Genomic DNA, 14,201 nt, shown 5'->3' with positions numbered 1-14,201 from the left:
GGATCTCTGTGAGTTCGAGACCAGCCTGGTCTACAAGAGCTAGTTCCAGGACAGGCTCCAAAACCACAGAGAAACCCTGTCCCCCCCCAAAAAAAAGTGTACACCACCAAGCCACACAGAACAACATCCATGCAACATTAGTTTTATTCATACATTGTAATTACACAGGGCTTGTTATGGAATAACAAGACAGTGTTTACTAATAAATAAAAACACTTTGTTCTGTGTCCTGCCTCACAACAGCCAACAAGATGACTTCACCTTTATTTTGCAGATGAGAACTAAAGGTCAGAAGACATGAGTCACATGTGCCGTTCCAGTGTTCAATTATGTAAGAGTCTGAAACAAAGTCTGATCACAGCAAACAATGCATTCTTCCCAAAATAAGAAGGCATCGTTTAGATTACCGAAAGGACTGGCAAGACAGCTCAGCAAGGCACCCACTGTCAAGCCTGACAATTGAGTTTGATCTTTGGGAGCCCTGCACACCCTGGAAGGAGAGAACCGACTCCCTCAAGCTGTTCTCCAGCATCCACTCACGCTGGGACATGCACACACACCCAAACACACCTGTATTTTTTTTAATTGTAAAATAAAATTGTTTTAATTGCCAAAAAGATAAGCTTTGTTCAAAACACTAAGTATAAAGGGCACTATACTTATTAGTATTCTCTGTATTCTATGTGTTACCGAATGAAGAAATACTTAAATGATGACCTAAAAAAATGAGTACCTTTTCTGGCCTCCTCTAATTTTTGCAGAGCAAACCGAGCAGCACCTCGTCTGGCATAAGCTTTGGTGTAAGTCCTACTTAAGGCAATTGCCAAATTACAGTCAGACTCAGCAACGGCAAATCTGCAATTCAAAAAATAAATAAAATAAATGAAGTTATAAAAATAACTTAACAGACAAAAACTTCAAAATTAATTTCTGAAATTACACAGTAAGTTCCAGGCTACAAAATGAGATCTTGTCTCAAAAAAGAAAAAAATGAAAGAAAGAATAGAAAAATTAAAATACAAACAAACAAAAATTTAGAAACCCAATCTCTACACATGCACAACCACTCACACGTGTGTAGAAAGCCCTTACTTTTTCAATCTAAAGTAAGCTGATGCTCTGTTTGTTGGCAACACAGGATTATACGGGTCAGCATCCATGCCTTTTGTGTAGCATTCAATAGCTTCATCATATTTTCCTTGTTTGAAGTATTTATTGCCCTGAAAGAAAAGAGAATCAAGCAAAATGGGTTGAGTCCATGAGCTCTGCCAGAGGAATGCAAACAGTCCGCGTTGCTCTCCTGGACAGCACCAGCTCACAGAAACGTGACAGCCTGAAGGAGAAGGGAGCCTTTCAACACCACTGAGGATACAGAGCTAAAAAAAAACCTCCACTACTTTGGACTCTGCTCCCAGGCTGCTTCTGTTCTAGGGGGTCAGGGGACAACAGGACACCTCTAAGTGTCCTAAAGGTCCTTAAATCACCTGTCCTCTTGGTCAGAGAGGCCACAGATTTCAGAGTTGGACTGTAAGCAGTTCACTCTACAAAGAGGGTTCACACCAAGAAAAGTGCCCTAAATGCTTCTAAGAAGTCATGTTGCTTACAGGACCTTGACCTATGCCCACAGATGCCACAATGATAAAAGATGATTGAAAGAGCCAAGAGACCTTAAGTGAAAGAAAAAAGGTTGATTTTTGGCAACCAGTATGGTCTTAAGCACCAAGCAAGAAGTATAGCTAAAGAGTAAAATGACTGGTAATAATTCAGAACAAACAACTTGACTAGACTTTTCAAGGGGACAGACAGCAATAGTTCAGGACATCCCCATTAGCCCTAAGTGTGAGATGCTAACATGGCAGGTAGGACACTCATAGCAAGCCTAGCGGTAATACAATATGCCCCATTTCTAATTTATCGGTGGTTACAGTGTTACTGTATGGTTTGGTTGTTACAGTTTCTCTTCCTGGGCACTGTTGATATGCATCAGTGATTATAATCTCAAGCTATTATCCTTTTAATTTATTCCACTTCTTAAAACTACCCTTATGTTTTGCTATTGATATGTCACTATCAGTATGTTCTTTTTACAAGTCCATGGGCTCTCACACTTAGAAGATGATAAAAACAGATGTACTACGAACCTTGTGGAGTATTCAGCTAGCAACCGGAACAATATGTGCTGGTCCTCTAAGATCTACATACCCTAATTAAATCTCTTCCAGATTCTGCCTTTATGCGTTAATGATTTATTGACATCACAGTTCTCAGGACAATAGGCCCTGATATTTTTAGTTCTAACCTTAGGAACAATTCCCTATATGTTTTATTACTTATATGTAGCTTGATGCCCCAAGCAATGACATCCTCTCCTCCAGATTACCTTCAAATAACAACCCACAAAGCTACAGCCCAAGTTCTCTCATGTCCCACTTAGGGAACATGGGTTGAAACTTCAGATGCCTGGATGGGGAGGCTCCATGCCCCTGTTCAGTATCAGAAGCCCTGAGGATTAAGAAATCAAAGTCTCACAGGGGCAAACTGAGGCAGGACAGAAAGACAGGGAAAATTATTGAGATATGAGAAGAAAAAGAAACCTTTCACCCGAGAGTCTCTCAGTAAAGCCTCACATTAGCTGAGAAGCAAAAATTCTAGAACAATTAACATTTGCTATGAAGGTTGCTAACATAAAAATACTATTCTCTTAAAATATCAGTGGCCCACACTTAGAGCTTAAATGCGTAAGACCTTGGGTAGGGCCTGATTCCTTCCCTAGACACTCTTGAGAATCTACTAGTAGTTAGGAAACTACTACAGAGTTAGCAACAACTACTCTGTCTACAATGGAGATATCCTACCTTCCTGCATCCCTGTAGTCCACATTCTACATCACCAACAGTACTTCTGCCAGGTGCCCCTGGAACCCACCTTGTCATCTCATTTATGTTTCTTAGCAATCCTTAAAGACACCTTTAAACCCACCCATCCTCACATCTGACTGCTAGCCCACACCCACGCTCTGGACTGTCTTTCCTTCTGAGCACCCTTCTTAACTCTTCTACTTAAGCCTGTTTTAAAATATTTCTATTAACCCTCCTCTCCAAGAGAAATGAGAGATACTAAACATCACAAAAGTAACTAAAGATGGCCTGTGCTATGGAGAAGTGGAAGGTAACATTTATACCAACAATCACACACTCATTTCAAGATGCTACTGTCTACCACTGAAAGCATGAATAATCCCAGATGTGGTCCAAGTACTTGGAATCAATTCACTGAACACATCAACACTGGAGATTTAGCAACATTTCTGTTCCCATTGTACAGCTAAGAAAGTGGGCTATAAGAAGTTTAAAGAACTTGTTACAGATTTAGAACCAGGCAATTAATCTGGCTCTAAAAATATGCTCCTGGCCAAACAAGGATATAGCCAATAACAATTTCAAATGTGAAGATCCCCAGAACCATGCTAAGAATTTTAGAATTTGCATAATCTTATATACAGCCTTCCTCTAAGGAATCTAAAACTAGCCTAAAGTACCTTTTCTTTTAAAATGAGAGCCTTCTGGGAATCCACGCGAACACCGTCATCTTCTGATTCTGACTCTTGCGACACAGAATCGTGGGTGCTATCTTCTTTGTCGAGTTCATCGAGGATACTGTCCTGAAATCATAAGCAGAGGAGTGCTCATACTTGTGTGGAAATTAAGAAAATCAATTACCTTCAACAGAATTTAAATCGTTAGGATCTAGGGACTTACATAAACATAAATGAAAGCCAAATAATCTCCTTCAATTAAGATTATAAACAGAGGGGCTGGAGAGATGCTCAGCAGCTAAGAGCAGTAGCTGCTCTTGCAGAGGACCCACACCGGAAAGCTGACAACCACCTGTAACTCCATTTCCAGGGATCTGACACCTCTGGTCTCAGGGTACTCATATTCATGTGCACACACACACATATGCAGACACACATACCTACATATAGAAACACCTGGGTTAAAGTCCCAGAATCTGACAGTACCCCAGGACCTCCATGTCCTAAGAGCAGAACAAATGATGCTTCTCTCTTAAAGCCAAAAGGAGGGAGGGGAACTGATAGAAATGGACAGGAAAGGCACTTCCTCACACCAAAAAAAGAGTCACAACAGGAACCCGAGAACACTAAACACAGTCTGGGGAACCGGCTTGCTCATGCAGGAGCTCAGTCACTTCAGGTGGGATGTCATTGGACTGACAGAAACACACTGGACAGGAACACAAGAATGTGTAGTAAACGGATGCAAGATTATAAACTCAGGTGGAGGGGGAAACACACAGCAGGTGGAGCTTTAGTGCTGTCCAGTTTGGCCCAAAAATGCATGCTCGGGTACAGACCTGTAAGTGACCAAATTACATCAGCCAGATCTCAGACAATGACACATTCAGTAACTATCATATAGGCATATGCTCCAACAGCGGAAGCAGAAGAGAATGTCATCAATAGTTTCTACACAGATCTACAGAACGAGGTAAGCAGGGCACATAAGAATGACATACTAATGATTATGGGTGACTTCAATGCAAGAGTGCAATCTGGAGAAAGAATGAACTATAGTGTCAGGGGAACATATAGATTTAGACAAAGGAAGGACAGCAGGAAACAACTGCTTGACCTCTGCTATGCAAATGATTTGTACATATTCAGCACAAAATTCAAGCAGGCCAACTATCAAGATGCTGGACGTGGGAATCCCCTGACAAACACACATACAGCCAAGCTGACTACATTCTGTCAGGAGGAAGCTCTTATCTAGCATACAAAACAGTTGATCATTTCCTAGTGCTGACTTAGGGTCAGATCATCAACTTGTTATGGCCAACATTCAACTGAAACGTAGGAGAGGCACACCAGACAAGACGAACTGGAAAGTTGATTGTAAATAACTGATGAACACAGCTGTGCAGAGAGAAGACGAGGGAAATCATAAAACAACCCTGACTAACATAGAAAGTGAATGGGAGAAAATCAAAAGAGCTACACAGGAGGCTCCCAAGGAGACGCCAGTATGCAAAAAGGGCAACACCAGTAGAACGGTTTACCGCAGAGACAATCAACCTGGCAGAAAAAAGAAGGAAGCTAAAGAGCAAACAAGACAATCAGCAGGCAGCAGAACACAACTATCTGTGCAGGGAGGTCTAAAGAGCGAAGAATGATGGAAAGCTGTGTCTACAATGTATATGCAAAGAGGTGGAAAAGGCTAGACTCCATAATAAGACACAACTTGTCTATGAAGCTATCAGATGGATAACTGCCAGATATGCTCCTCAGATTCGGGTGATTAAAGATGGGCAAGAACCAGGGGAAGTAGAGCAAAGATGGAGACAATACTTTGACACCCTATACAATGACCCTAATGCTGTCAGTGTAGACTCCAACAAGAAACACTTTGGCAGTCACTCCAACACCAGAGACGATGAGGAATTATTAAATATTGACGAAAGCAAGATAGAGAAAGCTATCAAGAGAGTGAAACAAAGGAGGGTTCTGGGAGAGGATGACATCACGGTGGAGGAGCTGAAGTGCCTACAATAGCTCAGCGGCCTAGGCACTTCTCAGACTCTTCAGAGATATGGTAACATGAAGTGATTCCCACAGAATAGAAGCACTCAGTCATTATTCCCACAAACAAGAAGGACAAGCCGGACTGCTCAAAACATAGGGGCATTAGTTTGTTGTACCATAGCAGCAAGACCTTCTCCCCCATTATCCTGCAAAGGATCAAGGGCAGAACAGAGGAAGTCCTAGCAGTGGCCAGTGTGCATTCAGAGCTAACAGGAGCAAAACTGAGCAGATCTTCACTCTGAGGCAACTGACAGAAAATACAAAGAATTATCTGTTACATGAGCTTCAGGACGGCATTCCATAGCATTTGGAGGAAAGGATTTTAGCAAACAATGAGGTTATACAGGTACCCAGAGAAAATCATAAGAATACTAGAAAATGCCTATAAAGACACCTTTGCAAAGTCTGCGGAGAACTAAGTGATCAGTTTAAGACAATCATGGGAGTGTTGCAGGGATGCATCCTCTCACCACTGCTCTTCAATATAGTCCTGGGATTAATAATAGCAACAGCCCTGGAGGATGAGGAGATTGGCGTGCAGATAGGTGGTGTGAGAATCAATAACTTGTGTTTTGCCAACGATACAGCACTAGTTGCTGAAAGTCCGAATGAGCTGCAGACCATGGTGAATAGAGTGGTGGGAGTCAGTGAAAGCCTTGGTGTGAAAGGAAACATCAGGAAGACTGAGATGCTACACTTGGGAAGGGAGCATAAGGATTTTAACATTGTAATAAAGAATCAGAACCTCAAGCTAACAGTCAACTTTGTCTATCTGGGAGGAAACCTCAGTTCAGAGGAGGGATCTATTTCAGACTTCAAGAGGTAGATAGGGATAGAGAGGGCTGCATTCAGGTACTAGGAAAGGTTTGGTCAGCAAGAGACATAACGATAACAACAAAATTACAGGTTTATGAGACACTTTTCTTGAGCTGCCTTCTTTACAACTCTGCAAACTGGACAATGAAACGCTCCTCAGAACAGCAGCTGATGTATTTGAGATGGCACGTCTCAGGAGGATTTTAGGTATCACACAAAGAGATGACATTAAGAAACATCTCCATCTATAAAAGGAAGTAAACTACAGGATATGGCAGCAGCACTTGAGATACTTTGGCCATGTTATGAAAATGAATGATGGCGATACCCAAAGATAACACTGCTTAGAGGAGTGCATGGGATAAGGCAAAGAGGAAGGCCCAAAAAACAATGGATAGACAACATAAAGGAGGACTGTGGAACCTTGGGTATTGATGTGGGAGTCTGCTGTTTTGTGTTGATTTCATTGGTTAAATAAAGAGACTGCCTTGGCCCTTTAAGAGGACAGAAAATTAGGTAGGTGAAGAAAACAAAACAGAATGCTGGGAGAAAGAAGCTGAATCAGAGAGTTGCCATGATTCTCCCACTTCAGACAGACACAGGTTAAGAGCTTCCCTGGTAAGCCACCTCGTGGGCTACACAGATTATTAGAAATGGGTTAGATTAATATGTAAGAGCTAGCCAATAAAAAGCTGAAACTAGTGGGCCAGGCAGTGTTTAAAAGAATACAGTTTCCATGTAATTATTTTGGGTAAAGCTAGTCGGATGGCGGGAAGCAGCCCGCTGCTCCTATTACAACAGAGTATGACAATAACACGAGCATCAGGACTGCCCAGGATAGGAACAACTGGAGAACCACCATAAATGGGCTGCCCATGCATGCTGAGCCATTGCTAGGACACTGATGATGACAGAAATGGTTCAGCCATTAAGAGTACTTGCTGCTACTGCAGAGAACCCAGGTTTATTTCCCAGCACCCACAGCTCAACTCCTTATCTCTGGTTACAGAAAATTTGACTCTGTCTTCAGGTCTCTGTACACAAGTGGTACATTTACATAGATGCAAGCAAAACACACATACACACAAAACTAAATAAATCTTCTTACAAACAAAAAAAAAACTCATATATTTTAAACAGGGTTTCACTTCTCTCCCCAAATATAGACACTTCTAACCACATCACTTTAAGAAGTGTGATTCCAGAATAAGGTAGGCTAACTGGCTAATAGGTTCACAAACTAACGTGACAGTAGACATCTGGAGCCTTGGGATAGGTTCTGAGGCAGAGCATGTCTTACCACTGTGTGAGTTATACATGGGAAATAAGATACACACAGTACTCAGTAGCTATCTCAGACCTAGGAAAGTGAAGCCCTTCATCAGACTGGCATGCAGGCAAGTCTGTGTGGTAATCTTTTTATTAATGTCACTATGGGCAAAACCAGTCCTGTGCAGGTGGTCCAGGTTTGCATAAGAAAACAGACTGAGCATCAGATCTCATTACAGATGGTAGTAAGCCATCATGTGGCTGTTGGGGATTGAACTCAGGACCTCTGTAAGAGCAATCAGTGCACTTAACTTCTGAGCCAAGTGGATCTCTGCAAGTTCAAGGCCAGCCTGGTCTACAGAGCGAGTTCCAGGACAGGCTCCAAAGCTATAAAGAGAAACGCTGTCTCAAGAAATTAAAAAAAAAAAAAAGGAAGAAAGCAGGCTGAGCAAGTTATTAAGAGTAAGTCAGTAAGCAGTGTTCCTCTACGCTTCCGCTCCTCCCTGGCTTCCTCTGATGATGCACTCTAACTATAGGATGTAACCAGCCTTTCCCTCCTTGAACAGCTTTTGGTCAGTACTTCATCACAGTAGCAGAGAAGCAAACCAGGACACGTGCTTGCATTGCAGCTGACATGGTGGTATGTACCTGTCTACAATGTGTCTGGTACTCCTGAAGCTGAGACAAGAGAATCACAAGTTCAAAACTAGCCTGAACCACATTAGAACAAACACCTTGCCCACCACAAAAAGAGAGAGAAACACAGGCCACACAAACACTATCATTTTTTGTATAATCTGTGACCAGTATCTATGCCAAGAAATGTTTATCTAACTACTAAGAAGTACATAACTAGATAAACTTACCACATCAAGCTTTGCCCAGGCATCATAATCGAAAGATTTTATTCTGTTTTTCGTGTTTTCCTCTTTGGTTTTTTTGGAAGAATCTTTAGCTTTGCCTTTCTTCTTTTTCCTAAAATTCCCATTTCGAATAGGAGGTAAATTCTAGACAAGAGAAAGAAAAACAAAAGCTTTGAGCACTTTGACACTTTGTTACTTTTGTATACTAACAATGTATGAAGTTATCACTAAATGATACTTTCTTTTTTGTTTTTTGGTTTTGTTTTTTGTTTTGTTTTGTTTTTTTTTTTTGATTTTTCCAGACAGTGTTTCTCTGTAGCTTTTTTTTGTTGTTGTTTTGTTTTGGTTTTCGAGACAGGATTTCTCTGTGGTTTTGGAGCCTGTCCTGGAACTAGCTCTTATAGACCAGGCTGGTCTTGAACTCACAGAGATCCGCCTGCCTCTGCCTCCCAAGTGCTAGGATTAAAGGCGCCACCACCGCCCGGCTCTCCACAGCTTTTTTGGTTCCTGTCCTGGAACTAGCTCTTGTAGACCAGGCTGGCCTTGAACTCACAGACTTCCGCCTGCCTCTGCCTCCCGAGTGCTGGGATTAAAGGCGTGCGCCACCACCGCCCAGCTTGTATTTTGGTTTTTCGAGACAGGGTTTCTCTGTATAAGCCTGGCTATCCTGCAACTCACTCTGTAGACCAAGCTGGCCTCCAACTCAGAGATCCGCCTTCCTCTGCCTCCTAAGTGCTGTGATTAAAGGTCTGTGCCACCATGCCTGGCACTAAAAATGATATTTTCAAATACAAAATTTTTTTTCTCAATTTAATTTGCAAGTGCATCATTTTATCGTATTGATTATGAGGACTGGAGAAATAGCTTGGTGGGTAAGAGCACTTGCTATGCCAGCAAAAGGACCTGAGTCTGCATGCCTGTGACTGTAGTGGGAAACAGAGACAAGCAGACCTCAGGAGCTCTCAGGCTGGTCAGCTTAGCTGCTACAACACAGGATATGGCAGGTCACTGAAAGACCTTGTGTCCAAATAAAAGGAGCTGAGACATGTACCACATGGGCACATGCATGAGCATGCACACCTAGGCATACAAAACACATACACACAAAAAAAGCAGTGATTGTAAGTTCAACTCATTTGATGAATGCTGCAGATTGTTCAATCACAAAAGTATTAACCTGAAATCTGAATTATGCCTTTAAATTTACAACTCTAAATTCAAACTTCAAAGCCTTACTGATTTTCAGTTAGTAGGATAAATGAGCACAAGTTCAAAGGCAACCTGGCATGCTAACAACTGCTACATACAGCATGAAAATCTAGCCAGATTTTAAACACACCAGCTTAATACAAATAGCTCAACCTAACTAGGCATGGTGGCACACGCTTTTTACCCTAGCACTCAGGAAGCTGAGGCAGGCAGATCTCTGTGAGTTCAAGGCCAGCCTGGTCTGCAGAACTAATTCCAGGATAGCCAGGGTAACACAGAATCCCTGTCTCCAAAAAAAAAAAAAAAAAAAAAAGTACTATCACATGACTATCTTTTCAATAAACACCAAGATTTAGAATATCTTATGATAGTTAACACATTATTCAAACTCAGTAAGCAGAGTCTCTGAAAATGTTAACGGTGACATAAACCACTCCAATCTCAGCATTTTTATGTTTTGTTAACAGGATCTCATGTAGCCCAGGCTAGACTCAAACTCTCTACATAGCCAGGGAGGACCTTGAACTCTTGAGCCTTCTGCCTCCACCTACTGAGTACCAGGATTACAGGCAATTTCAGGCTTTTCAGAACACATTTTACAAGGTCACACTTTTTTAAAAAATAAATTTCTGGATCAGTAATGTGCTTGGCAGGTGAAAGTGCTTCACTTCCTGGACCCCACAGAGAACCAACTCCAGGGAGCTGCCTGTGGCATGCTGGCACAACGTGCACGCACGCATACATTGTACACACACTAATGACAAATTATATTAATAGAAATCTTCATTTACCTCTTCAGGAACACCACTTTGTCTTCTTAGTTCCAGGTCCTTTTGTTTAATGTCATTTTCCCAGTGCTCTAAATCCCTCATGAAATCTTGCAATTCCTCTGCATTTTGTTTCACTTGTAGCTGTAATTCAATGGCTTTACTTGTTGAAGTCATTCTGACCTGCAAAGTTTTGAGTACACATCCTATGGTAAGAATTGGGATGACAGATGCTTAAATTCACAATGGAGATGCATCTCCATAAATCCATCATAATTTAATGGTTCTGTGAAATAGAAAACTGCATTTAAACCTGCTGTAGTGGTATATGCCTATGATGCCAACCCTCAGAAGACAGAGGCAGTAGTGTCAAAGGTCCAAGGTCACTCTGAGGTGCTCAACAAGACCACGTGTGTTGGTCACTACTATGCTGGCGTGGCATAAATAAACGTAAATCAGAGGGTAAAACAGTAGAACTGACTAAGTGTTCAAACCTCAGTTGGGCTTGGAAAAGTGGTCCAGTTAAAGGAGTAACAGGAAGGAAAAGGCAGCAGAGAGAACGCCGAGGGAATGAAGAGCTTAGACATGGACACGGGACAGATCCTGAAATGCCAGGCCATGGGGTGTTACATTCTAAAGGCCACGTAAAAAGACTAGCGGGTAAAATAAAAATAACTTGATGACTACTTAGGTGAGAAACTGGGAAATAAAGATTTAAATGATGTTCTAGATTTCTGCTTGGTAGGAACAGGTAATGTCATTTTGAGTCAAGAAATGAAATTTTGAGCAAGTTGGAGCTGCCACTCAAGCCTGACAACTTATGTCCGATCCTGGTGCCCACATAAAGTGCAAAGGGAAGACCAGCTCCACAAAGTTTTCTCTGACATGTATACCACAGCACATGCATGCACCATCACACATCAAATACACACACAGTAAAAAACAATTAAAATGTTTGAAAAAGAAAAGCAATTTTAAAAGGGAGGCAACAATAGCAGAATGAGTTCAGTCTGGACTGCTGAATGTTGAGTGCTTAGGGGTCGTCAGAAGATAACCAGTAGGTAAAGGGACTAGAGATAAATGTGGGGGACACCAGCACTAAAGTTTTGTTGTTGTTGTTTTCGAGACCAGGTTTCTCTGTATAATAGTCCTAGCTGTCCTGGAACTCCCTTTGTGGACGAGGCTGGCCTCAAAGTCATAAGAGATCTGCCTGCCTCTGCCTCTCTAGAGTCGGGATTAAAGGTATGTGCTACTACTGCCTGGCAACACCAGCATTAATAAAGGTAGAAACTCATCATGCGTTTGAACATGCTTAGCCGCTGTAACTGATAGAATACTTAAACAGGAAACTGGACAGAGCCTGAAGAATACTTAGGGACCAGGAAGAGATGGCTACATCAGAAAAACTAGGCATCCATACCTAGGGAGCTGAAAGGATATGAGAGCACTGTCACCAAAGACCTGAGAAAATTAGTTTGTTAAGTGGGAAAGCAGTGCCAAATGCCACATGAGAGCACATACCTGAAAAGGCCCTATAAAGAATGAGAATATACATGGGATTTTTTTAAGGGTAGAAATGAGTTAAATAAATTATATTATATGGGACTAGGGTAACTTTGCATTTAATAATGTCAAAACTCAATACCAGCACTCGGGAGGCAGAGGTAGGCAGATCTCTGTGAGTTCGAGGCCAACCTGGTCTACAAGAGCTAGTTCCAGGGCTGGAGAGATGGCTCAGTGGTTAAGAGCACTGACTGCTCTTCCAGAGGTCCTGAGTTCAATTCCCAGCAACCACATGATGGCTCACAACCATCTGTAATGAGATCTGGTGCCCTTTTCTGGTGTGTGAGTATACATGGAAGCAAAATGTTGTATACATAATAAATAAATAAATCTTTAAAAAAAAAAAAGAGCTAGTTCCAGGATAGGCTCCAAAGCTACAGAGAAGCCCTGTCTTGAAAAAAAAAATTAAAAAAATAATGTTAAGACACTGAAGGTACAAGAAGACTATAGCTGGGTACAGCTGGCCATTATTTTCTATTCCAGTTCTTCAGGAGGTAGAGGGTGCATTACAAATTACGATCAACGGGACAACTTAACAGACCTTGCCTAAGAATACTTTTTAAAGGGTTAGCATGTGCCAACAATTGAAAAAGACGTTAAGTTCAACCCTGAAGACTGAAGGAAGGCAGGCAGGCAGGCAGGCAGACAGATAGATGAAAAGGAAGGGATAAAATGATAAGACCGGGTACTTTAAGGTAGAGAAACTATGAGAGTGAGAATAGGGACATAACAGCTTTTTCTCCCCACTAAAAAGAGACTGTTTGGGGTGCAATAGATCTTCTGACTCCTCCTCAACAACAGAGTTTAAGCTTCAAGCAGTGTACACATTTGGTTATGCGCGTGCATTTCCTTCATAAACAAAACTAGTATAATATAATGCTTTTAACCAGCATTTAACCAGCACAAATCGAAACAAGACCCTGAAGTGAGTTCAATAAATAACTAGACGTGAGGTGATGCTGCACGCCTTTGATCCCAGCACTCAGGGGGCAGAGGCAGGCGGTTCGAGGCCAGCCGCTCTACTACAAAGTTTATAGCAGGACAGCCAGAGCTACGGAGGGGGGCGGCACCATGAAATGCAGCAGAGCCAAAAGCGCTTCTTCCGCTACCCACCCGCCCTCGGGACCTACGACAGCCCCGGCTACAGACGGGATTCGTTACGCGGGCAACCAGAAACGTCCAGCGCCTGGCGAAACACCCTCACACCCTGGCCAACAGGAGGCGAACGTACGGCGGCTCCGAGGCGCCCACCACCGTAGAGCCGGGACGGAGAGCCGGCTCCCGGTCAGGCCGAACGCGCAGGCCTCGACGGCGCGCGGAGCCCACTCAGGAACCGGCCGCGCAGCCCCGCTGCCCGCCGGCCGTCTCCGTCTACTCCCGGCCAGGCGCAGGCCGACCCCGCGCTCCCGCCCGGCACCCCGAGCGCCCCTGCAGCCGGCGGTAACGGGAAAGCGTGCTCACCCGCCCCGGCCGTCACCACACACCCACCGCAGCCAGGGAGACGCGCGGCGTCATACGCCGCCGCCGGAGCCTTCCCACAAGAACTCGCGCGCAGCTCGCGCGTGCGCAGAAAGTTCGGCTCCCGCGCCCGGCGGGTCTGGGTCGGGTAACCCGCGGACAGACTGAGTATTTAAGTAAACTGAGTGTGAGAACCCGAAATGTGCTCCCATCCTGACGTATTCCGACCCCCCTCCAAACAATAGGAATTTAAACTTCCCTCGATTGTGTCTCTGAGAGCAGCCTTGTTTTCAGCTAACAAGATGTTTGTAGCCTCTGCATGAGGATCATAGAAAGTTAATTCTAAGAACCGTCTACACTGGTAACTCTGTTGTTTTCCCTCTAAGGCTTGCATTTGACTGCTTGTTTTCCTTGAACTTTTTGCTAGTAAGTAACCTTTTCTAAGAGTATCTGTGGCTCTCAGGTTTGTGTCGGGCTTACCCTGGTTTATCTAAAACAGAGACTTTGAAACCTCTACCACTTGCTTCTGCTTTCTTTGTGAGTAAACTCTTCCCACTGCAACAACTCCCAGCACTCGGGAGGCAGAGGCAGGCAGATCTCTGTGAGTTCGAAGCCAGCCTGGTCTACAAAGCTAGTGCCAGGACAGGCTCCAAA

At 43.2% G+C, this 14,201-nt stretch overlaps 1 protein-coding gene across 4 annotated transcripts in view; it reads right to left on the bottom strand.

Annotated features, from left to right (window-relative positions):
• Rpap3 (RNA polymerase II associated protein 3) overlaps positions 1–13,628 on the bottom strand; it is a 34,214-nt gene extending 20,586 nt beyond the window's left edge. The window contains exons 1-6 of one of the 4 annotated variants that reach the window (XM_026782693.1): positions 13,578–13,628; positions 10,551–10,709; positions 8,554–8,694; positions 3,539–3,661; positions 1,093–1,220; positions 734–855 (exon numbers count right to left, since the gene is read on the bottom strand). In XM_026782693.1, the coding sequence (XP_026638494.1) occupies positions 734–855; positions 1,093–1,220; positions 3,539–3,661; positions 8,554–8,694; positions 10,551–10,709; positions 13,578–13,604 (700 nt within the window). In that variant the 5' untranslated portion in view covers positions 13,605–13,628. Of the gene's footprint in view, positions 1–733; positions 856–1,092; positions 1,221–3,538; positions 3,662–8,553; positions 8,695–10,550; positions 10,710–13,202; positions 13,526–13,550 lie in introns of those variants that run through there. The other 3 variants (XM_013348726.2, XM_026782695.1, XM_026782694.1) reach the window with 3 other exon arrangements.
• Between the last annotated feature and the right edge of the window lie 573 nt (positions 13,629–14,201).

Source organism: Microtus ochrogaster, chromosome 15 (genome assembly GCF_000317375.1).
Source record: "Microtus ochrogaster isolate Prairie Vole_2 chromosome 15, MicOch1.0, whole genome shotgun sequence".
NCBI classification, from domain to species: domain Eukaryota; kingdom Metazoa; phylum Chordata; class Mammalia; order Rodentia; family Cricetidae; genus Microtus; species Microtus ochrogaster.
The sequence above is the reverse complement of the archived record's forward strand: the minus strand, read 5'-3'. Positions and strand labels throughout refer to the sequence as shown.